The 22,921-nt window shown below is 48.6% G+C and overlaps 1 protein-coding gene across 2 annotated transcripts in view; it reads right to left on the reverse strand.

Moving 5' to 3' along the window:
• The window catches only part of LOC135378996 (caspase-3-like), a 198,593-nt gene that overhangs the window by 91,186 nt on the left and 84,486 nt on the right, over positions 1-22,921 (reverse strand). For both annotated transcript variants that reach the window (XM_064612221.1, XM_064612220.1), the window contains one exon: positions 13,199-13,262. In XM_064612221.1, coding sequence (XP_064468291.1) covers positions 13,199-13,262 — 64 coding nt within the window. The remainder of the gene's footprint in view (positions 1-13,198; positions 13,263-22,921) is intronic.

Genomic DNA, 22,921 nt, shown 5'->3' on the forward strand with positions numbered 1-22,921 from the left:
ATTTTGTGTACGAAGCACGCAGACTTGTGCCCGTTACCAAAAAAAAGGAACTAAATACCGTTACCCCTTACTTCAGAAAAAAGTAACTAAATACGTTACTCGTTACCAACATACAAAAGTAACGAGTTCTCGTTACTCACAGGTAACGAGTTACTTTTATGTTACAGCCGCATAGTTAAAGGAGCCAACAAACATGCCGTCATTTGCCTTCAACCCTTTATTAGTGAGGAATTACACTTCAGAAGAAGCTGACACTCGAAATTTGTCGTCCGTCCTTCGTGTTCCGTGTCTCTCGGCCCCTTACCATGACTCTATATTAGCTTGCCTGGACCTTCTGCCTCCTTTCCGAAGTCGGGGTGATTGGAGATTATGAAAACACAAGAAAAAACACTTTTCGTGCCACCAATCACCAGCGGTTCCCAAAAACAGACGAGGGGCTGCGTCATAATTTAGGGCGCTCAGAAGCTTAGCAAAGACAAGAAAAGTCGAGAAGTCGAAACGCGCTTTTTGTTGCCATAGCACAATTGGTGCCCATTCTTGTGAAGGAGTGATGGTCGGAGATTACGGAAACAAGAGAAAAGACAACGACACATCCAGCGAGGGACTTTGAGTCACAAGTTGTCGTGGGTCATGCAGGTCAAATCTGCACGCATTGCGCCACGCGGAGTGCCGAAATGTGCTCCCCCGCGCTGAAGAAAAGGAACGAGTAACGTCAGTAACGAGTTACCAAGTTTTGTAACTGATTCCGTTACTATTACAATTTTTAAAAAAGTAACTGAATCGTTACTTCGTTACAAAAAAAAGTAACCGTTACCAAGTAACGAGTTACTTGTAACGAGTTAGGCACAACTCTGGAAGCACGCGAGTACCAAAACACGCACTCTACGATCGAAGCCTAAAATACGAAACAACAACAACAAATTCACTGCGACATTATGAATGGGGAGTTTCATCAGCAGAAGCGATACTCTAACCCATAGCTGCAGCTAATATGGATCATTAGATATTGAGGCGTTTCACAATAAGGATCAAGTCATAATGGTATTCAGAAAGGTGAAGATAGCTTTGAGGGCAGAGCGTTGGTGGGCTGCATGTGGCCAGGGACCAAACACTTTTCTTGAGAGAGGTGGGGGGAGAGAGTCCAGCTCGTTAAGGGACACGGAGAGTACGGTTCGCGAGGTTTGGTGGTGTGGGTATTGGATCAGAATGTGCTCTGGATCTTCTACAGCACCACAGAGACAGCAATCGGGAGAGTCAACCTGTCTCAAGCGGTAACGCCACTGCGCTGTGAAAGCCACATCGTGGCGCATTCGATGAACTAAAACGCCATCTTGACGAGAGGTATGTCGGGGCAAGGTGAGCGCTGGATCAACACAGCTTAGCATAGTTCGGTGACTCCACAATGTAAAAGCCTGCGTTCGCCAAGCTGGCCTGCATATAAGCCATCTTGCCAGCTGGGGGTAGGATGGCAGCGGTCCACTGGCAGGAAGCCAGGGCAGTCACCAGACGTCGAAGTACAGGACGACGATCTCCTCTCAGCAGCGTAATACGCGTCCGCATCCGAGACGAGAGAGATGCTTCTGCGGCGCTGTCGGCCTGTCGATTCCTTTCGGCACCACACTAGGCTGGAACCCACTGGAGAACCAGGCTTTGCAGTGCTTCGTAAACATGGTTGCAAGACATTAGCTCATCGAGCACCATCGGTGCGGATGAGCCTCGGATGCCAGAATTTTCGATTGCTTGCAGTACAGATACGACTCATTACCACGGAATAAAATCAACGATGTGCTGAAAACGGAAAAGTATGCCATATAGTTCCGCAGCTGTTGATGATGTTTCATGCGGAAGGCGACGTCCTTCCACTACGCCTTACAATTGGATGACGATTGCCGAGGCGGACATGAGGGGGAGCCTCATCTCTTCGTCGTTCCAGCAGGTCCGACAGACGTACGAAAGTGGACGGCACAAGCAGAGAACAGGGGCCGTCCGGCAGTGTGACGTCCTCAGCTATGAAGCAGTGAGAGTCTGGTGTGACTTCTGCGCTACTCGATAGAAACCGCCTTCAGGACAGTACCAAATTTTCCTGAGGGGTGGGTGACGGGGAATGTGCGCAGTCGTAGGAAATGTGGAGCCGTTTCACGCCCACGGACACCCTCCACCGGGAGTTCACCAGCTTCAGCAACGACTTGCCGTGTATCAGCCATTCTGGGAACTCCAAGGCAGCGACGAAGGCTTCGGGGAAAGAGGGTCCGAAGGGTATTTAATGACGTTGTGGAAATCCTGTACAAAATTTGAAGGCTGTAAAGCACACTCGCTCTCAACAAAGCCGCGTGAACGGCTAGAATGGAGTACCGATTACGGCCTCATCCTAAGTCAGAATGATGTTGAATTGCAGCAAGCCATCGCTGCACTTCGGTTTCAAGCTGCTTAACGTGGTGAGCTCAGCGCAGGTCTAAGCCCATGATCACACCAGGGAAGCGAACGTACAGTTTCGAGGTTCCTTACACCAAGCCAAAGAGGGAAATTTGTTATAGCGTTTCCGGTGAAAGCGAGCTCGACACACTTTTCGAGCGAAAGTCCATCCCCAGTCACGTGAGGTACGTATGGACATTATTTAAGGCTAGCTGCAAATGATGCTAAATGGCTGTTCGTGACTTGCCTACTGTCAAAAGGGCAATGAATGCTACTTTGCGAGGAATCATCGATTCTATGCCCGACATAACCACATTAAAAAGTGTAGGACTCAGAATGCTTCATGGTGGTACGCCTTGATGATCCGGATGCTTAGGGCTTTGGCCGTGGGATACGCGCACAGCGACAGTTTGGTCCCTGAGGAAATCTTGGAGCCAGCTGAAGAGTCGACCATGTACTCCAAAAAAGCGCAAGGCGTACAGCACACAAATGTGCGAGACGGTATGATAGACGCGCTTCGTGTCTAGGGAAACTAATACAAGGATCCGCCAATGTCCACGAGCATAGCATGTTGTACTGTGGAAACGAGACCAGCACTGGATCCATGGAGCTTCGGTGGCGACGAAAGCCTGCCATTTCGTGAGGGAACCCACCTTGATTTTTGAGCCACCAGTCGAGATGATGCAACCCTTTTCTCCATCAGCTTTTCCACACAGTTTGTCACGTTCACAGGGCGACAACAGGACAGGGCATCTGGGAGTTTGCCCGGTTTCAAGATGGGAACAACTAATGCCTCCTTCCAGGTAGATGGTAGGTATCATGCTGCCAACACAATGCAATGCAATTATAAAAACCAAGGAAAGCTTTAGTGACCGCCCGTCAAAGTTTCGCTGTGCGGCATAGGTGATTTTTTCTGGTTTCGTGGGCGAGGCCACATTCATCAGTTTCGATGCAGTATTTAGCTCGATTACAGTGGAATTGCGGACCGTGACCTCCGGTGGACGAGGCCAGCCTTTGTTAATTTCGGTCCTCAAGCTCTGAACAAAACTGGTGTGTACCGCTGTCGCCGTGGCTGCCGCCGGTGTAGTTAGTACGACGGAGAAATCTGTTTCTAGTGTGTTTTCGTCACTACCCTTAAAGTAGCCCGTGCCGCGAGAGGATCCTTTCTTTTTCGTTTTATGGTGGTGGTCGGGGGCATCCTACATAGACGTCCTACAGATCTTTGTGGCCGGGTCAAACAGTGAAAGGTGCTGACAAAAATTACGCCAACGCTACCGGTCTTATTTCTCACAATACTGGTGTTACTTTAGCTTTCATCCGGATGTATTACGAGCCGTTCTTTCTGCGCGTCGTCGTAATGCACGAAGGAGGCTAATTGCTGGAGAATGATCGACGAGGCCTGTTACCCTTTTAGATAGGATCATCACATCCTTAATGGCGCAACGAATGGCTTGCGAGCTTCCCTCTGCCGGTGTGCACAGATGTTCGGAGGCCGGTACGCAAGAGCCTTCAGTTCGTGAAAGAAACCTGTCCAGTAGTGGGTGAGAGAGGCGGTTTGTCGTGCCAAATATATAGAGGAAAGTGGTCACTACCTGGGGTGTCGACATCGGTAGCCCACGACAAGTGGCGACTTATGTCCGCTGAGCACCACGAAAGACTCAATACATCGAATGACGTTGGTGATCGCATATAAGTTGACAAGTTGACTGTGGGTTGTTAAGTACGCACATGTGAGCATTCTCCATTGCTTCCAACAACCTCCTTCCCCATCCGTCCGCCTGTCCGTTCTACAGCTTCCCGAGGCCCTATGATGAGCATTGAAGTCACTCAGCACGAGAGCTGGCGATTCCAGTGAATTGAATATGTTTCAAGGTCAGTCAACGGGACCTGCGCCGCAGGACGTAAAGAGATGCTGGCAACTGTTAATAGCATCTGCCCAAGTTTGATACTGCAGATGATATAATCATAAGAGCGATGACAAACTGACCTTATGGGTTCAGCAACGAGGTCATTACGAACATACAGCAAAAAAAGAAAATAAAAACAACAAGAAGAACAAATGCTTACGCACGTTGAAAAACAGTGGCTGACCGACCGTCTGCGGAAATTATCAATAGCCCAGGTAGCCGTGATCGCATTGGTTGGATACTGACCTATAGGATTCATCACAAAAGTCAGGCTAGTTGATAGAGTTCATAGGCACCCAAATGAACGGCGTTTTGCTAAAGCCATTTACTGCGCATATTTTTCTTGCCATAACTGCTTGACTTACAGTTCAGTTGAATTTTTCCTCTTGGAGCACTGTTTACGATCCGGTTTAAAAAAATCCCATCCTAAATTGTTAGCAAAATCGTGAAATGCTGCATATTTTGCATTTTTGATGGCTGCTGTACGCGCAAAGCTTTAAATCAACCGACTGAAATTCCGGTGAGTATGTAGGATGGACCTTGATCCGTAAAAAGAAGGCAACCTTATTATTCTTCGAGCTTCCAAAACATCTCTGCCGCCTTGCAAGGGAGACGCGCTTGCAATCCGCCTACTGCTAAAATGCCATTTACTCGACAGCAGAAACATTTCGTGGTATACCAGAGGACGCAATAACTTATTTCACAAAGCTTCTGTGACAAGTTTGTTGTGTGAATTTTGATTTAAACCTCCCTTGCGAGTTAATTTAGGGAAGAGTTGTTGCAAAAAGCTCTGATTAGGTTGGCCATGACAGCTCCGACACTGCCAAATTTATTGTTTGCACATTTCTTTTTTCAGATTCCTTAGAGGGACAGTCCTGTTGTGCGCCCTCAGGGTTGTTCTTGACCCCTTCGGCGAGACCAGGCACAGGACATTTGTGGATGCTTCGTACCGTACCGGTAACGCGATGCCACGTGCCTGGCTGACCTTTCCTTTTTGCCTGCCTCTTTTTTTTCGTAATAAACATGCCCCCCCCCACGTGTTTTTCTTCGAGAATCTTGTGGCTCACTACTGTTGGGAATTGTCTTCGCACTCTGACGTTTGGAAAGTTAAAAGTAAATTATTGCTTTTTACGTAAAACGGGCAGCCAGTGTTTTGTGGCAGGGGCTTGGTGACCCTTTTTCCCGCCCAAGAAAAACAGGATGCTCCTGACGTAACTTGTGGGAGCCCCGTTGAGCAACCCCGTCCGACGTGACCTAGGCTCCGCACGTCGACAATATGCCTGCACTTGCTCAACCTCTAGGGTTTGCGCCGAGATGACAAGGGGCGTCATTAACGTCCTTGCTTGATGAACGAAGGGCATCCGCGATGTCTGCCGCCATCTCGGCAGCCGAGAGGCCGTTCCTGGCAGTGGATGAACATAAGGCGCAAAGGGCTGACCAATATGTAGTCGTCGCAGCTTGATGTCGGTGTTTTCGAGTGAATTCGTGAAAACCAATAAAGTTGGGAAAGTGATCATTTCCCCTAGCGTCCAAGCCCGCCTATGGCTAGCACCTGGATACATCCTTCGAGCAAAGAGAAAGATCCAGACAGTCCGCAAGGAAACACCGGTCGAGAAACGTACAAGACCCGTCATTCAGAAGATGAAGTTGAATATCCTCTATCATGTCCGCCCAGATCTTGGTGCATGTGTCCACCTTTCTGTTACCCTATAATGGATGGTGCGCATTGACCTGTGCAACTATAACGAATGGGGCAGGGAGACAGACCATGCGCACTTTGCACTCTGTTTCGTCAAATGGGTCACGTTGAGAATGAGCCAATGTTGAGGTCAGTTCGTTTCTAACGGAAAGCTTAGCTCGAGACGGAGATGCGATGTTTCCTGTAAGTCCATAGTCTTGACTGGCATACGCTGCGCAAATAGCCAGAACAGGTGTTTGATACCGAAGCACAACTACTTCCAAGTAATGTATCTTTTTCCGCAAGCGACGCGCGTCCCACTGTATATTTATACGCTTGCTGAATTGCTCGGCAAAAAGAGACTGCTTGCCGCCAGAAAAGCTCTGACTTCATGCAATTGGGCAGCACCCAGGAATACGACGATGACAGCCCTCAAGGCGACACAAGTGCGGCAACAGTGCGCTGAACTTGACGTCGCTGCCCTTCAATGTGAAGGGAGCTCACCTACCCGGACACTGTCGGCCGCTGCACAGGCCGTTGCAGCTGATGACGGCTAACAGAGTGGTTCATACGGGCTAGGCAAGGGTGCTTATACGTATGATAAACCAGGGCAGCTGTCCACAAGCAGTCCGTGTCCGAACTCAGTGGAGCTGCTGAGTCATATACACCGGTGTACCGCTGCTGACAATTGGTGAGAAGTACCATCTGGAAAGTGTAACGCCCTTAGAAGCATGGGTGCGCGTCGAAGGAAGTTTAGGAGGCCCAGGCCCGGACGGGGCAGGTGGGACGCGAGTAACCGCTGTCGAGCTAAAAGACCTTGTCAAAACGGCATGATGGGGACGCCGGTTGGCTATTTTCTCATGGAGACACCGTCAGTCCGAAGCTACACGAAGGCCTCCGCTGTCTGCTCCCATTGGCTACCGCATCGCAGTGAACATTGTTAGAAGAAAATGTATATGAAAGGTATAAAAATTGTATAAATCAAGTCTAAAGTACCATATTTATACGTCGTTACCATTGTCTATGCACTAATTAAACCACGTGTAAGGTATAGATCACTCAGGCTATACCTTCCACGGCAGCCGATGGTATAATACGGTACTTCTACATTACGTTTATACTTCAGCATTTTGTATAACTTTTCTTCCGCAACGTGAGAGGACACTACATTAATTAATTAACGACATTAATTTGTATCGGGGACAATATAAACTCACTTAAGCAGTATGTATTATGAAACATAGTCGTTAATACAGCCTATTATTTGTTCCCAAAATAAGTAGGTCTACATGTCCTCACTTCTTAAGTGGCTTCCCTGGCGAAGAGTGTTTTTCCACCATGTGCTGCCGCATTGTGCTGTATACGTATCTGTTCTCCAGCAAATACGAACTGCTCCTGAAAATATTTTTCCTAATATCTCTTGGTGGTGCTTCTCGGTTTCCAATTTGATGCTAATTACTACTTCATTCCTTTTCTCTCCGATTCACATCCACGCTGTGTAAGTTTGTGTGCGAGTGTGTATGTCCAGGCGTTTTCTTGTTTCGTTGTTTGTTGTTGTTGGGGCAAGCTGGATTGGGAAGCCGCCACTCGGATATGACTGTGAAATAAATAGAAGCTTAGCGTTTTCAGCAATTATACTGTGGAGCAGATTGTCTTTATCCACAGGAGTCCTGACCGGCGATAATGAAATGTCCCAAGAGGGAGATGTGCGTGACCTCACGGTGCAGGACAGTCCCGGTAGAAGGCTGGCAGGCGCAGTGGCGCGCACTAGTTGAGTCACATCTTCACAGTCGTCCACGAGCTGCCACATCACTACCCCCCGCTCCACTTCCTTAAAGGGAGAATCCGCATAAGATCCCTTCCGAGATTTTCGAATATTCGTCACCGTTAGCCATCAACGACCATGCCTGTAAAATATCTCCTTCGAAAACTGAGTCAAACTTGATAAAAATGATTTTCTTCTATGACGCGCTCGGTGACAGGGTAGTGCGAGCCACGAGCGCTTTTCTGCAAGCAACATCGAGCGTGATGTAAGTCGCGAGATATCCCGCGCCGTCCGCCTTGCTTTGCTGTGTGTTTTGGCAGTTTTGACGAAGGAAATTTTCCGTAGCAATTGTGTTCGTTACGTCGCACACTGATCTTACACCCACCACGATGGCCGGTAAGACATGCTGTATAATCAGTTGTGGCAACAGGTCGGATACAACAACAGACGTAGCATATTTCCAGTTTCCGACGGCCAAACAACGTCGTTTGGAGTGGGAAATGGCGCTGCGCAAAATCAAGTGGAGGAAGACCAGCTCGAGGACGATATGTTCTCATCATTTTGAGCCAGGAATGTTCGACACGAAAAGACGGCTCATGCGGGAACTCGGAGTGGCACCTGCGGGCACCTGCGGGAGGCACCGACCGCATGTGCACCTGCAACATGTTTCATATTACGCGTGCACCCGTGGCACTTATACAGGGTGTCCCAGAAAACGTGTCATTGAATTATAATAAAAAAAACTACGCCACCTAGAATCATGCGGTCAACAGCATTTGTTCTTATTAGTTTTTGCCACCTCCCAATGTGAATGTCATTACTCCAAGTTTAATTATGTAAATATTTGCGAACTGAACTCGGAAATTTGCCAAGTAAAGATAACTTTTTTACCAATCCAGCCCAGCAACGCTCTGCGCTCCAAGCTCTTCTGACATTTCTGGACACCATCGGACTTCGGTCGTTATTGTAAAGGGGCTCGTTATTTTATTCCCCCCATTCCACCAAGCACTGGGGTAGAGTATCGCCTGTTGCGATGAAACTCCCCACTCTCCAAGGCCGCAAATAAAGTTGTTGTTGTTGTTTTACCCCACCAATATGAAGAGCGTGCCGAATACACTCAAATTCATGATAATTCGCAGTGATATTCACGAGCTATTCCATCGGAAAAATAGCCGAATATCATGCTTTTCGGAGCACCGGACAATAGCGCGCGATGACGTTTTGAGCGCAATCGCTCTCAGTGCGACGAAAGGAGGTTCCGAAGCCAGCCCACAGAGTGATAGTAGAAAAAGTAACAGTTTCTAAAATTGGGAGAGGGAAAGCAAAATCCCAGCGAAAGTCGGACATGATAAGCCGTGCCTGTTTTATCTCTTTCTGCGATGTCGGGGAGGGCTGGGTTTCCAACCTCCTTTCGTCGGACTGACAAAGATTGCGCTGAAAAATTCATCGTGCGCTATTCTGTGCGACCTCCTTAGAGTATGATGTTCGGCTATTTTCTCCGATGGGATAGCTCCTGAATATCCCTGTCAATTATCATTAATTTGACTAAATTAGACACGCTCTTCACATTGGCGGGGTTACAAAGTTACCTTTACTAGGCAAATTTCCGACTTAAGCTCGCAAAAATTTACATAATTAAACTTACGTTACACGACATTCATATGAGGAGGTGGCAAAAACCCAGTAAGAACAAATGCCATTGACCGCATGACTCTAGTTGGTGTAGTTTTTTTATTATAATTCAATGACACGTTTTCTGGGACACCCTGTATAAGAATGTGCGACAACCTATTAGAAACTCATCATTAGTTACTCCGAGTTCGACAGTCTTCAGTGTATGGGTCTGAGGCCTCGGTTTCAAGCGACGCGCGCACTGGTACAGGGTCCGTCGAATACGGCGAGTCGTTGTGGTTTATGGTGGCGGTGAAGTCATTCTCCTCATTAGAATACACGTCTGAATCGGGCTGAAGTCCCGTGGAGTTCTATTCTGATGCGGAGTGGGTTTCCATGACTGCACGTTGAGCGTAACTTGCTTCCTGGCGTCTTCAATCCAATACAACACATGGGAATCACGGCAGACGAATCTCGCGACTGACGTCACGGCGTGGCGCTCCTCGATTCCGATGCCACCGCCTGCTCTCATAGTTTCGGTTTCGCTTTATCGTTTTCGCTGTTTGTAAATTATACGCGCACGTTTATACGAAACGAAGGCTGTTGTCAGCATCTGGGGGGTGGTCTCTGCTGAAATCAACTTTCACTTAATTTTGGGCACAACCGTTGCGGACCCTCCCTTTAAGACGGCGATCGGTGTAGAGTTAACAGTTAAGCTCCGCGTCAGTACTTGAAGATCCGAAAGAGGGGCGACGCGTGGAATAGGGGTGGCTGGGTTAGCATGTTTGCCTTGTGGTGCTTACTACGGTGCGGACGAAGGCTAGCCGGGCGTGTTCTTGGTGCGCGCCGAAGCGGGATTCAGGCGAGTAGACCGAACAGCGTGCAGAGATGGGACGACAGATCCGGTCCCTGTTGGTGAGCGCTGGGCTCGTAGCGTTGTCTTCGAGGAGACTGCGGGGAGGAGCATCGTGAAGCACGGAGAGACTGCGAGTAAAACTCATAGTCGCCTCCGCGCGTGTCCCTGGTCGAACTCTAGTCCCATGGCCTCTTAACCGCTTCTGAGTGTGGCGCGGAGTGAAAGCGTCATCGTGATATGCCAGGTCGTTGAATGCTGAGCGAGGAGCATCACCGCCTAGCGAGTCCTCGGAGGAACAAGACACTATTCCTTCAGTTATGGCTTCCGGAGTGATTCGCTGGTTGATGGAAAATTTGGGATGGGGAAGGGCCAAATTACCCCGAACGTGGAATTCTTTGTTCGGTTCACCAAACGTAGAGGACAATGGTCTTCCTGGCCGGCGATGATGAAATGTCCCAGCGGGCGGATGTGCGTGGCCTCACCTATGACGGTGCCGGTAGAACCGGCACCGTCACAGGCGCACGGCGCACGCCACCAGAAGGACATTTTTATCGTCGTCCATAAGCTGTCACAATACCACAAGGCCTTCAAAATATGCCGTCAAGCAGGTATATGTTTACACCCTAAGGTGCAAATGATATACGTTCACGGAAGCATAAACATAGTATACCTTCTGGAACGTATAGTGTTTATATCTCAAAAGGTATTCGCTCTGGGACGAGCCGTTTATTCCCTAAAGGGAACAAATTTTTCTAGCAGTTCAGTCCGATCGCATGTACAGTTCTCCTATATATGCAGTTCCTATATAATGGATGCAGTTGAACCCCTTCAGTTACAACCGATGTTAACAAACCGCTGGCAGTTGAAACACTGTACGGGAGCCCCAACATACTCTTGCACTGCGTAATCGGTGAAACCACTTTTCACACTGTGAGGGATTTTAACGTTCTCTTGAAGATGAGAATAACAGACCTAAGGGGGATGAATATATTCTGACGATCTTCCGTGGAGATACCTGAGACCTGCCGTCGGGCAGAAAACAACCCGGGAGCCCTCAAGGTAGGGTGCCATTTATTCGTTCGCATATGGCGCAGCGACGACGCTGATCTTCCCGATGTTTTCGCTGCATAGCACTTAGCGATGCTCGCTTGCGGACCTACGCCCGTGATTGTGTCCAGGCCAAGCATATTGATAACAGCACCCTGAGATGACACGAACACACATATATTGCCGTACTTGTTGAAACGAGGTTTCCGTATCAGATCCTACGCGGCGGCGTAGACGCAACATGCAGACGTCCGTCCTGTGCATGCGTTTGGTTTGACGCCTCAGAAGGATGTCCCAACATGCATGCGTGCGTGTGGCTTCCGAGCGATTATTCTTATTGATACCCAGGCTAAAGGGATTCACATCAAGGTTGTCCTCGTTCAGTGTTTAACGCCCAACATACCTGTCAGGAAGACCAGTCAACAGGAGGATGGTCTTGCTGGCGCCTTGAGGCCTTAACGTCCCCGCTCTCTTGGGAGCGAGGGTCTATCGGAGGCAGACTGCGATGGCACTTCAATGCCTTCCGCCTTCCAGCAGCAGAGACAGGTTTTGAGTCTGTGCCACACAGGCTGTCCAGGACTTGCCGCACAGGATAAAATAACCTATTCCAGAAGGTCCTCTGTGGTTGTAATTCACGGAGATAGAAAGCACACGTGCATGTCGCACAAGAGGAGGACATTTATTTGATGATGGTCATTGGCACGAGGGTAGAAGATGGAAAACCAAACATTACCATGCACATAGATGAACACTACGAAACTTCCCCGAAAAACAAACACGCTATTCCAATTATTCCAATGTTTTCAAGGAAGTAGTATCGATAAGTCGTGCGATGAAGCAGGCTTGTAGGGCAACGGCGGAGGGGTGCTGGTCTTGTCTAAATCTTTTTTTTTTCCTTTTTCACTACCAGGTCAAGAAGTGTTTCGGTGAAGCTTTGTGAAAGCAATGCTCAAGGGTTATGCTACCAAATACGGTCTGTCTCACATTTTTAGCGGGAACACTTCAGTAAGCATTTTGGGGGCTGAATTTCACACGTCCCACGTCTGCTACACAACAGTGTTACACTGATTAAATGATTAGTTTCGCAAAAAACTGCAAGAGTGCTCCTTTTTTTTTTTTCGGGCAAATGGTCGTGACCACAAGAGTCGATCAAGCATCAGCGGGAATTGCCATGAAACTGCTTGCGAATCACACAGAAGATATTTCATTGAAGGTTACGAATATCAACTTAAGAAGCAGCCACACAGTGAAATAGAAAAAAAATTAACCACAACCTGTTTCCAAGAAATTTGGGATGGTAGAGAACAACGTCATGGACGTTTGGCGAGGAAAGTTGTTTTTTTTTACTCAACGCATATTTTTTTATGACAAGTCGCGACAGAAGCACTGATACCATCATGGCAGGCGGTTTATGCGTTATGCGGCCAAGCGGACATCCTGCAGGGCACTTTATGCAAATACTGAAGGACTAACTAGGTAACATGTATTAATTTTCTCATTAATATTGACACTATCTGGGAAATACGAGATAGGAGAATTGGGGTCAGTTATTATTCAAATCAAGTAAACGTCTTTTAATATATAAATTGCCAAATTCTACTATGCAAATGAGCCGAAAGCAGAACTGCGCACCGTTTGAGAGCAGAAATAGCTTCAATCATTTTTTCAGATATGTGTCAAACAAAAGATCACGCTGTTTATAGTTATTATATAATTTTATTTTCTTTATTCATTGCACATAAGTGCACTTTCTGGTTAAGAGCTTATAGCTATGTAAAAATTATATCGCGAGATTGCCTCTGCTGTTACTATGCTCCTTCCGCCATGTGTCTTTCACAAGAAATAGAATACAGTAGACACATGGTAATAAATGAATACTATAATCGCGTTGCAACGCTTACAGAATATATAATTTCACTCACTCTCTTTCTATGCTGACTGCTCCTGCCTGTTGCTGTAGACATTCGTGTCCCTCGAACCCTGCAACTGATATCACATGAATGATGAATTACATGGGTGTCTTTGACATATCGACATAATAAATAGTATGTAATATTCACAATAATATAGTCCATGTTGATATTGCAATCAATCTTGCAAGATTTCAGTGAAAGGCAATGTCTTGCTTGGCCAATTTGTTCTCTTACTCTAGCCATGTATAGAAGCTCATGTGCTAAAGGGCAATAAAAGCTCCTGCACCATGAACTGGCACAGGGAACACCGACATAGAGAAGAAGACAAGAAGATAGGTGCTAGACTTCCAGCAATATAATTTATTGACAACATAGCGCTGTCGTTTAGAAACACATTTAAACAGCTAGTAAGTCATTCACATCCATGTCATTAAACCTCCTATGAGATGCAATTCGGATTGAACATCATTTCCTATATTTCTAACGACGCTTTTGCGCTTATGTTGATGCCGGCATTGGTGAATCAGTTTCTATATTGTCTGACCCAAAGTGTGCGGCTTCGATCCCTTGCACCACCACCAACTTGCAACCAGGACACCAGCAACGTGCTGGCATGATAAAACTTGTTTAGAGATGCAATGTTTCACAACGGATCGCTTGAAAGAAACCCCAGGGGGACAAATTCATCCACAGACCGACAATTGTGGCGTCGCTGATGGCAGTAGTTGCCTTGGGACGTAGAGCCACGTCGACTATTTGTTAAACTTCAAATGTCAATTGAGTGAGTAACTTGTGGGATAAAGTTTAACCACCAGGATATTGGTTTTAGTGCAACTTAAAGGGGTTTTAAGGGAGAAACCATTGCCAACCTCGCAGAGAAATTGTCTTGTAAACATTAAGTAATATGCGCTATACATCTACATCAAGACGCTGTGTTTTCGAGATCCCGCGTTACTAGGTTATTGCACTTCGAGGGTCACGCGGTTTGCGAGCCCCTCTGTCGCGTTCAACTCTTCCCCTCCTCGCTTCTTTCTGGAGTGACGTCTTATAGTGGATAACGTTTTACGTTCCCATGAACACGGAGGCGGACGTAAAAGGAGCCAAACTATGGTGGGCTAGAAGGACTGGTGTTCTTCGGCGGTTGTCATATGTACACGCCGATGTTCCCGCCAAGAGATGGAGCCAAGCACCCTGCACCGCCATTTCAAACAACCAGGTGGCACTGTCTTCGTCAGGACAAAAGGTGCGTAGCCGGTTACACATTACTTTAATAGGTTTGGTACATGACGTCATAATCGGTACGGCAGGCCACAGGCGTCTGTCAGTGAGTCAGATTCGGGAAGATTACAGAAGGTCAAGCCCCCGTGTGATGTCATTCGCCGTAGGTCACTGTCCGGTTTGGGGAAAATTCCGGGGCAGGGTGGGCGCTGCTTCAAACTTTCCTAAAAAAGAGAGACAGAAAACAAACGAAAAGGAAGGAAGTGTAGCTCATCTAGGCGGCCAGATTTACTACCGTTGAAAGTGCTCCCAGATCTTCGTTAATGGTTGATTGGAATTTGTAAATGAGGTAGGATTCGCGTTGTTCCCTGCACCCATCTGAGCTAAAATTTGACTGCAGAATGAAAAGTGACACATTATTTAGTGAATGATCTGGTTGTTTGAAATGGCGAGAGACCGGGAGGTTTGGCTTTTTTGTAAAGTCAGATCGGTGGTTGTTGAACCTGATCCGAAATTATATTTTAGTCTGGCCTACGTATTGTGCTTGGCACATGCAGCACTGTATGACATAAATGATGTTAGATGAATTGACGTTGATGTCACCGTTAATTTTGACGGAAAAATTGGAATTAGTGCTTTTAAGCACTTCGGTGCTTTGCATTAATTTGCATATTTGGCACCTGCGACCATTGCACGGGTGGCAGCCGTTTCCTGGATGCGCTGCTTGGCTAACCTTAGAGCTAACTAGATTGTCGTGTGGGTTGCGCGCTCGTCTGTGTCGCGCACGACTGGTGACTAGGCGCTTGGACCATGTTACATGCGGACGGGAAGGGCTCGAATGGGCTGGCGACGGGTCTCCAGGCTGACTGGTGGGAAGTGGGGCGGAGGGACCAAGCGATACGACGGCCGGCAAGGTGGAGGCGTCGATGAAGGCAGGTTTTAGACGGTGGAGGGAAACGGTGTCTTCCCTGCCGTTGATGAGAAGGATGAAGTAGGCTGGGATTCTCCGTATGACGGGATAGGGCCCGGTGTAAGGTGGCTGCAACGGTTTTTTGACACCGTCGCAGCGGACGAAGACGTGCGAGCAGCGGTCAAGGTCGGGGTGATGGAAGGCGTTGGAGACGCGACTGGAACGGGGAGGGGTTGGGCGGAGAGCGTCTATGGTGTGCCGGAGCTAGGACAAGAAGTCGGCGGGAGCCAGGAGCGGCAGAGTAGGCGAGGCTTCAAGGAGGTCAGCGGGAGGGCGTAGGTCAGGGGAGGCGTAGGGGGGCACCATAAACAAGATCTCCCGGTGGTGCAGCCGAGGTCGGGCTTGAAGGATGTTCGGATGCCCAGCAGTACGAGGGCAGCGCTTCTGGCCAGGGGGTGTACTAGGCGGCGCGCAGGGCGACCTTCAGCTGCCGATGGAGCCGCTCAACGAGGCCGTTGGATGCGGGATGATAGGCAGTTGTGCGGGAACGCTTCGTACCAAGAGTCCGCATGAGGTTGGTAAGGTGGGCTGACTCGAACTGAGGACATCTGTCAGTGGTGATGACAGAGGGTACCCCGAAGCGTGATATCCACGCACTGATGAGCGCTTGGGCGATGCTGGGGGTGGTAGCATCGGTGATGGGGACGGCTTCCGGCCAGCGCGTGTATTGGTCGACGACGGTGAGAATGTACCGGAGAGCGCTGGCCAATGGCAGGGGGCCAACAAGGTCTATATGTATGTGGTCGAAGCGGCTCGACGGGAGTGGGAAAGCAGGAGGAGCCAAGCGAGTGTGACGATGGACCTTGTTCCGCTGGCAGGATAGGCAGGTCTGGACCCAGCGTTTGATGTCCCTCTTCATGTGGGGCCAGACATAACGCTGGGTAATGAGCCGCTGAGTAGCGAGGATGCCTGGATGGCAAAGGCGGTGGAACGAGGCGAAGACGGCACGCCGAAGGGGAACGGGGACAAAAGGACGAGGGCGGCCCTGGGACGTATCGCAGGCGACAGCCGTCGTGGTACCAGGGAGGTGGACGGCCTCGATCTTCAAGGATGTTGAGGTTGAAGCGCGAAAGGCGGCGAGTTCAGGGTCAACAAGCGATGCCTGAGCTAGGGTGTCCAGCGAGAGTGGTTCATGGGTGGAAGTGCGCTCGGCTTGCGTGAGCGAGCTCAGGCGATTGAGGGCTTCAGCAACAGTGTTTGCAGCGCCGCTGATATGCTGGATGTCGGTGGTAAACTCTGATATGAAGGAGAGATGCCGGACATCACGGGGGGTGTATCCAGAACCAGAGGACGACAAGGCGTACGTCAGGGGCTTATGATCCGTAAAGACTGTAAATGGGCGGCCTTCAAGAAAATGGCGAAAATGTTTGATTGCGAGGTAGATGGGATATCTATCGGGGACTGTGGCATGGTTGAGAGCACGATAGTCTCCACATGGTCGCGAGTCGCCTGTCTTCTTCGGCACCATGTGGAGCGGCGACGCCCATGTACTCGAGGAAGGGCAGGTGATGCCGAGTTGAAGCATGTGATCAAACTCCGCTTTGGCTACCTTGTACTTCTCGGCTGCGAGTCGGCGTGGGCGGAAATGAACAGGTGGGCCCTGGGTGATCACATGGTTCACGACCTCATGCTGCGCCGGTTTCGTCCAGTCAGGTGGGCGAGAAAGAGCAGGGTACCCCTTAAGGATGGACGCTGGAGAAGAGTCGGGGGCCGTAATGACAACAGGTACGATGGAGGAGCAGGTAGCTAAAGAGCGTGGACAGTGAAAGATGTGGTGCTGTCTATGAGGCGCTTTCGGGACACATCAACAAGGATTTTGTAGTGTCTCAAAAAGTCAGCGCCGAGGATGGCGTGGGTAACATCGGCCTCGAGGAAAAGCCAGCGGAAATTTCGCCGGAGGCCGATGTTTAGAGTAAGTGACTGTTGGCCGTAGACTGGGATTGTTGACGCGTTGGCGGCTTTGAGGGTGAAACAGGGTGAAACAGTGCTCTCGACATCTGCGGTAAGAACGGGGAGCGGGGATGACGCTGACCTCGGCACCTGTGTCGATCAGGAACCGCATCCCAGATACGCGGTCAACAATGTAAAAGAGGCGGCTGTCTTCGAGGCCGTGTCGACCAGCCGCCACTAGTGGTGGGCCGGGGAGTTTTCCGAGGACGTGGTCCTCGGACGGATGCATAGGACGGGTCACCACATGTTGGCTCAACTAGAATAATCACGGACAGAACCGTTCTGGTTGGTAGCGAGAGCCGAACTGGCTGGGCTGCAGTTTAATATCGCGCGCCGCGATTCCGGGTGCGCTGTCGATGGCGGTAGTGGTGCGGCTACAAATGTTTCCCTAAGTTCAGCTAGATTTCTGTCCAAGTCATCGTCACTGGAACAGATGCGCCTGTATCGAAGTGTTGGCTCTAAGGGATGGCAAATTTAGTATGATGCGGGTGACAACTGTTAAATGCTAGATACTGTTGAGAGTCCGTAGGTTTACGGAACAGGTCTGTGGACAAGACCCCGTTGGTTAACTTTACTTGGACATCGAGGAAGTTAACAGTTAAAGGGGAATAAGAATGGGTGAACTTGATGGCCGGATGTGTCGCTGATAAATGTGATTAGGTCATCTTCTGAGTGTGGACACATCATGAAGATGTCAAGGAACCGTTTGTAACGCGTGGGCTTCTTTTCGCGCTTAGAGAGAAATTCCTCCTCTAGAGCTCCCATAAAAATATTTGCATAGTTAGGTACCATTTTTGTACCCATAGCCGTGCCTTGAACTTGCAAGTAGTGCTTACCGTCAAATTCGAAGTTGTTATTTTTCAGAATAAGATCGAGAAATCTGCATAGGACACACCGATCGCAGGAGGTATCAGAATATTTCGAAAACGCTCTTTCAGCTGCAGCAATGCCATCTTCGTGGGGGATGTTAGTATATAGAGAGGAAACGTCCAGCGTGACTGGCAAACTGGAAAAAGGAGGCTGACATTCACTTAATACTTGAAGAAAGTGATTGGTATCCTTAATGTAGGATGGTAGTTTAGGAGGTATGTCTTTAAGAAGGTGGTCAACAAAGCTTGAAATGTTCTCGGTAGCTGAACCGTTACATGAAACTATTGGGCGCACTGGATTTCCAGGTTTATGAATTTTAGGGAGCATATAAAACCTGCCCGGTGCGGGGTCTTTGGGAAGTAGGTAGTGGGGAGTAGCGCATGGGACAGATTTTCCGTCAGCCACCACGGGTAATCTACGGACGCGTTTGCAACCTGCACGATAATCTAGTTAGCTCTAAGGTTAGCCAAGCAGCGCATCCTTGAAACGGCTGCCACCCGTGCGATGGTCGCAGGTGCCAAAATATGCAGATTAATGCAAAGCACCCAACTACTTAAAAGCACTAATTTCAATTTTTCCGTCAAAGTTAAAGGTGACTTAGACTGTAATTCATCTAACGTCATTTATGTCATTCAGTGCGGCATGTGCCAAGCACACTACGTAGGTCACTCTGAAACAACATTTCGGATCAGGTTCAACAACCACCGATCTGACGTTACAAAAAAGCCAAACCTCCCGGTCTCTCGCCATTTCGAACAACCAGGTCATTCACTAAATAATGTGTCGCTTTTCATTCTCCAGTCTAATTTTAGCTCAGATGGGTGCAGGGCACAACGCGAATCCTACCTCATTTACAAATTCCAATCAACCATTAACGAAGATCTGGGAGCACTTTCACCGGTAGTAAATCTGGCCGCCTAGATGAGCTACACTTTCTTCCTTTTCGTTTGTTTTCTGTCTCTTTTTTTTAGCAAAGTTCGAAGCAGCGCTCACCCTGCCCAGGAATTTTCCCCAAAGCGGACAGTGACCTACGGCGAATGACATCACCACCCGGACTTGACCTTCGGGAATATTCCCGAATCTGACTCGCTGACAAACGCCTGTGGCGTGCCCGTAACGATTATGAAGTCATGTAGCAAACCTATTGAAGTAATTTGTAACCACCTACGCATCTTTTGTCCTGACGAAGACAGTGCCACTGTCGAAACGTCGTCCCCTTGCCCATTTTGGCGACTCCCTACGTAATAAACTAGTGCTTGTAACTTCCCTAAAATCTGTTTCCGCGACTTTTTTTGCAACTTCTGTAAAAAAAATCGTGGCCGCTTGATAATCCTTTTATCTCAACCTATATATATACTCATTGAACGATGCGACAGCACCAGAGGACACGTGTTTCGCCGTGTTTGCGGCTCGTCGGCCCTGGGTAGCTGCGCATCGTTCGGGATTGGCAAACCAGGGGTCACTCAGCGAGCGATATACACCTGGGAGGGTGACCGAGCACTCCTCAATGCCACAGTGCAAGCCAGTGAATTATAAAGAGGGGGGGAAAGCCATTAAAAAAATAGGTAAATGATGCTAGACGTGTTTGAAATTCAAACTTACAGTTAAGATGGCTTCTATGGCTGCACGTAGAGAAACAGATACTCATTGAACGATGCGACAGCACCAGAGGACACGTGTTTCGCCGTGTTTGCGGCTCGTCGGCCCTGGGTAGCTGCGCATCGTTCGGGATTGGCAAACCAGGGGTCACTCAGCGAGCGATATACACCTGGGAGGGTGACCGAGCACTCCTCAATGCCACAGTGCAAGCCAGTGAATTATAAAGAGGGGGGAAAGCCATTAAAAAAATAGGTAAATGATGCTAGACGTGTTTGAAATTCAAACTTACAGTTAAGATGGCTTCTATGGCTGCACGTAGAGAAACAGATACTCATTGAACGATGCGACAGCACCAGAGGACACGTGTTTCGCCGTGTTTGCGGCTCGTCGGCCCTGGGTAGCTGCGCATCGTTTGAGATTGGCAAACCAGGGGTCACTCAGCGAGCGATATACACCTGGGAGGGTGACCGAGCACTCCTCAATGCCACAGTGCAAGCCAGTGAATTATAAAGAGGGGGGGAAAGCCATTAAAAAAAATAGGTAAATGATGCTAGACGTGTTTGAAATTCAAACTTACAGTTAAGATGGCTTCTATGGCTGCACGTAGAGAAACAGATACTCATTGAACGATGCGACAGCACCAGAGGACACGTGTTTCGCCGTGTTTGCGGCTCGTCGGCCCTGGGTAGCTGCGCATCGTTCGGGATTGGCAGACCAGGGGTCACTCAGCGAGCGATATACACCTGGGAGGGTGACCGAGCACTCCTCAATGCCACAGTGCAAGCCAGTGAATTATAAAGAGGGGGGAAAGCCATTAAAAAAATAGGTAAATGATGCTAGACGTGTTTGAAATTCAAACTTACAGTTAAGATGGCTTCTATGGCTGCACGTAGAGAAACAGATACTCATTGAACGATGCGACAGCACCAGAGGACACGTGTTTCGCCGTGTTTGCGGCTCGTCGGCCCTGGGTAGCTGCGCATCGTTTGAGATTGGCAAACCAGGGGTCACTCAGCGAGCGATATACACCTGGGAGGGTGACCGAGCACTCCTCAATGCCACAGTGCAAGCCAGTGAATTATAAAGAGGGGGGGAAAGCCATTAAAAAAAATAGGTAAATGATGCTAGACGTGTTTGAAATTCAAACTTACAGTTAAGATGGCTTCTATGGCTGCACGTAGAGAAACAGATACTCATTGAACGATGCGACAGCACCAGAGGACACGTGTTTCGCCGTGTTTGCGGCTCGTCGGCCCTGGGTAGCTGCGCATCGTTCGGGATTGGCAGACCAGGGGTCACTCAGCGAGCGATATACACCTGGGAGGGTGACCGAGCACTCCTCAATGCCACAGTGCAAGCCAGTGAATTATAAAGAGGGGGGGAAAGCCATTAAAAAAAATAGGTAAATGATGCTAGACGTGTTTGAAATTCAAACTTACAGTTAAGATGGCTTCTATGGCTGCACGTAGAGAAACAGATACTCATATATATATATATATATATATATATGATGATGGGGAAAAAGCCATTAAATATTGGTCATTAAAGACCAATAAATAACACTAGACGTGTTCGGAATTCAAAATTACAGATTAACATGGCTTCTATGGCTACACGCAGAGAAACAGATACTCATGGAACTATGCGACTGCACCAGAGGACACGTGTTTCGCCGTGTTTGCGGCTCGTCAGCTCTGGGTAGCTGCGCATCGTTCGGAATTGGGAAGCAAGGGGTGGCTCAGCGAGCGATATACACTTGGAGGGTGACTGAGCACTCCTCAATATATATATATATATATATATATATATATATATATATATATATATATATATATATATTTGTAAGTCAAATGTCGCCATGCCAGGACTAGACAGCTTACAAACATATGATATACGTGCAGCCAAAGAGCTCCGGCTATTTGTTTCCCTAGTATACTTCACTGGATTTGCACTGGGCTTTCGGTGGTGATTTAGCTCACCCCAAGAGAAGGAATCACGTGTTACGTGACCTTCAGACGCCATCATGTCACACGTTGCCTGCCTGCGTACTGCTGATGTGGCCCAGGAAGGCCGAAACGGCTGTCCAGTACTGCCATCGCTACGTTTGACTTACAAACATATGCTATACATGCAGCCAAAGAGCTCCGGCAATGGTTTTCCCTAGTATACTTCAGTATCTTTACACAGGGGTTTCAGTGGTGACTTAGCTCACTCTGACGGAAGGAATCACGTGCTACATGACCTTCTCACGCCATCCTGTCAAATGTTGCCTGCCTGCGTGCTGGTGATGGGGCCCAAGAAGACCGGAACAGCTGTCCTGTACTGGCAGGGCGACGTTTGACTTACAAACATATGTTACACGTGCAGCCCAAGAGCTCCAGGTATATTTTTCTCTATTATACTTCACTGGCCTTGTACTGGGCTTTCAGTGGTGATTTAGCTCACCCTGACGGAAGGAACCACGTGTTACGTGACCTTCTGGGGTCATCCTGTCAAACGTTGCCTTCCTGCGTACTGCTGATGAGGCCCAAGAAGGCCCAAACAGCAGTCCAGTACTGGCATGGCTACGTTTGAGTTACAAACATCCAACCAAAGGGTTCCAGCTATTTTTATCCCTAGTATACTTCACTGGCTTTGCACTGGGCCTTCAGTGGTAATTTAGCTCACGCTGACGGAACAAATCATGTGTTACGTGAGCTTCTGACGCCATCCTGTCAAACATTGCCACCCTGCGTACTGCTGATGAGGCCCAAAAAGGCCGAAACAGCTGGAAGAATACGCGGTGCCATGTCACTCCTCACGGGCGGAGCACGGAGCAACGTAGAACGCTCACAAAACGCACACATATTCAGCCGGCACACGCATTATTCAACAAGCACACAAGTACACGTCTCATGAAGCACATATATTATTCATCGGGCACAGCCGTTACATGCCGACGTGACGGCTTTGTGCCAGCTGAAATTTGTCGATGGAGAGCGCTGTGCTTGCTATTTGATAACTGTTCCGGCTGTTTACCGCGGCGTTTACGGCTTGACAGTTACGGCTGTGTACCGGTTGTACTGACTGAGGGAACGTTTTTAACGGGCACGTGTTCGTCACATGATTCAGAGTGTAGCGTCCCA

This window comes from Ornithodoros turicata, chromosome 1, assembly GCF_037126465.1.
Source record: "Ornithodoros turicata isolate Travis chromosome 1, ASM3712646v1, whole genome shotgun sequence".
In the NCBI taxonomy this organism is placed as follows: Eukaryota; Metazoa; Arthropoda; class Arachnida; order Ixodida; family Argasidae; genus Ornithodoros; species Ornithodoros turicata.